Raw genomic sequence first — 2,106 nt, forward strand, 5'->3', positions numbered from 1 at the left:
TATACTACTGCTCTCTCCCGGTGTAACCCAGGCACATATACTACCGCTCTCTCCTGCTGTAACCCAGGCACATATACTACTGCTCTCTCCCGCTGTAACCCAGGCACATATACTACCGGTCTCTCCCGGTGTAACCCAGGCACATATACTACCGCTCTCTCCTGCTGTAACCCAGGTACATATACTACTGCTCTCTCCCGGTGTAACCCAGGCACATATACTACCGCTCTCTCCCGGTGTAACCCAGGCACATATACTACCGCTCTCTCCTGCTGTAACCCAGGCACATATACTACTGCTCTCTCCCGCTGTAACCCAGGCACATATACTACCGCTCTCTCCTGCTGTAACCCAGTTGCAGGCACCAGGAGGGAACTTAGGCTACAGAGGATTTATTCTGCATGGAGGGAGGGTTAAAATCCCCATACACTGCAGCAAGTTCTCCCTTCAGAGAAGTCACGCAACTCAGAGGGTCCTGTGCGCGTGGGACTGCTCATTGCCTCGGACACGCGGTCAGTCACCTGTAATTTGGGCTCGTTTCCTGTGATTTATTGCTGCAATCACAGGAAAGAGCCCAAATTGCAGGTACATTGCCCGGTGTATGGGTCTTTTATGGTCATGATCCCTCCTACGCACCTGACCGCCAGCAGTGTATATGACGCTATACCCCCCCACAGTGTAAGTACATTTACAGGCAGAGGAAAATCAGGATCACAATTTATTGTAAAAAGAAAAAATGTAAAAAAAAAACACTGATGTCCAATGAGGGGAGTGCCTGTTAGGGGCGTCCTGCGAGCACAGTCCCGGCTTTTACCCCATGAGACCTCTCCCTACTAATGTCATTTATCTACCCCTCCCTCAGCTCAGGACGCAGTCCCGACATTTCCCCCCCACTCCTCGGATTACAGTCCCGGCGTTCACCCATTGTCAGGGCACAGTCCCGGTATCCTCGCCCCAGCTCAGGGCACAGTCCCGGCATCCTCCCCCCCCGGCTCAGGGCACAGTCCCGGCATCCTCCTCCCCCGGCTCAGGGCACAGTCCCGGCGGTGTCCTCTACCCCAGCTCACCCGGAGGGGTAGGCCCGGAGGATGCGGAGGTCGTCCAGCGGCCGGTCCTGGCTGTCGGTCTCCGCCATACCCAGCCGGTTGAGGCAGCCCAGGCCCCGGCAGACGCGGCCGTAGATGGTGTGCTTTCCGTCCAGCCAGGGAGACGGGCCCAGCGTCAGGAAGAACTGGCTGCCGTTGGTGTCGGGCCCGGCGTTGGCCATGGCCAGGATCCCGGCCCCGGTGAATTTCAGATCGGGCTGGAACTCATCTGCGAAGTGCTTCCCGTCGTAGATGGATCCGCCGCCCCGGCCGGTGCCGCTCGGGTCCCCGCCCTGCACCATGAAGTCGCGGATCACCCGGTGGAACTTGGTGTTGTTATAGTAGCCGCGGCGGGCCAGCTCGGCGAAGTTCCGGCAGGTCTGGGGGGCATGGTCCCAGTACAGCTCCACCGTGATGGCGCCCAGGCCGGTCTCCATGCAGACGTGCGGCGGCCGCCAGCTCTCCGGCGGGATCCCGGTCATCTTCGGATTCAGCAATGGCGGCACCGGACACACGCGGTCTGTCTGTATGCTGGCTGCTGCCGAGCTGTAGGAAGTTGGAACGCAGCGCCGACTTCCGCGTTCCACGGTGCTCCGCCCACTTCCGTGCGCCGCATAGACAAGCCCCGCCCACACAAGCGTACATAGGCTACGTCTCCCACAGCGCAGCATTCAGGCTCCTCCCAACTCATAGCGAGCCAAGCTAGGCTCCGCCCACCACGTGTGTTTCGGTCTGAGGCACACTCATCAATAAAGTTTCATTTGTTTAAGATATAAAGATCCCAATAGCATTCTAGTGAAACAAAAAGGGCTGTTTCTAGACAATATGGCTCCCAGTTTTAACAGAAATATGGGCCCCACCAATAGATATTTTAAAAATAAAGAATGCACACATTTCAAAAAAGTATGTGCGGCCTCGCTTCAAGGGTTAATGCCCTTTAGAAAAATGCCACACACTGCAATGCCCATTAACAATGTCACCCATCTTAATTTCCCTTAAACATTATGCCGCACACAGTAAT

General features: G+C 56.3%; 1 protein-coding gene across 1 annotated transcript; it reads right to left on the minus strand.

Annotated features, from left to right (window-relative positions):
• Positions 1-705: 705 nt before the first annotated feature.
• On the minus strand, positions 706-1,667 carry LOC146027258 (peptidyl-prolyl cis-trans isomerase-like 1). The gene has a single exon (XM_083158201.1). It carries the CDS (start codon positions 1,565-1,567, stop codon positions 1,064-1,066), a length of 504 nt encoding a protein of 167 aa, XP_083014327.1. The 5' UTR covers positions 1,568-1,667; the 3' UTR covers positions 706-1,063.
• Positions 1,668-2,106: the final 439 nt, after the last annotated feature.

Source organism: Crinia signifera, chromosome 8 (assembly GCF_055691185.1).
Source record: "Crinia signifera chromosome 8, ASM5569118v1, whole genome shotgun sequence".
Taxonomy (NCBI): domain Eukaryota; kingdom Metazoa; phylum Chordata; class Amphibia; order Anura; family Myobatrachidae; genus Crinia; species Crinia signifera.

Bases quoted from the DNA above. Each gene is read 5' to 3' on its own strand.
- LOC146027258 (XM_083158201.1), bottom strand. From the start codon at position 1,567: ATGACCGGGATCCCGCCGGAGAGCTGGCGGCCGCCGCACGTCTGCATG.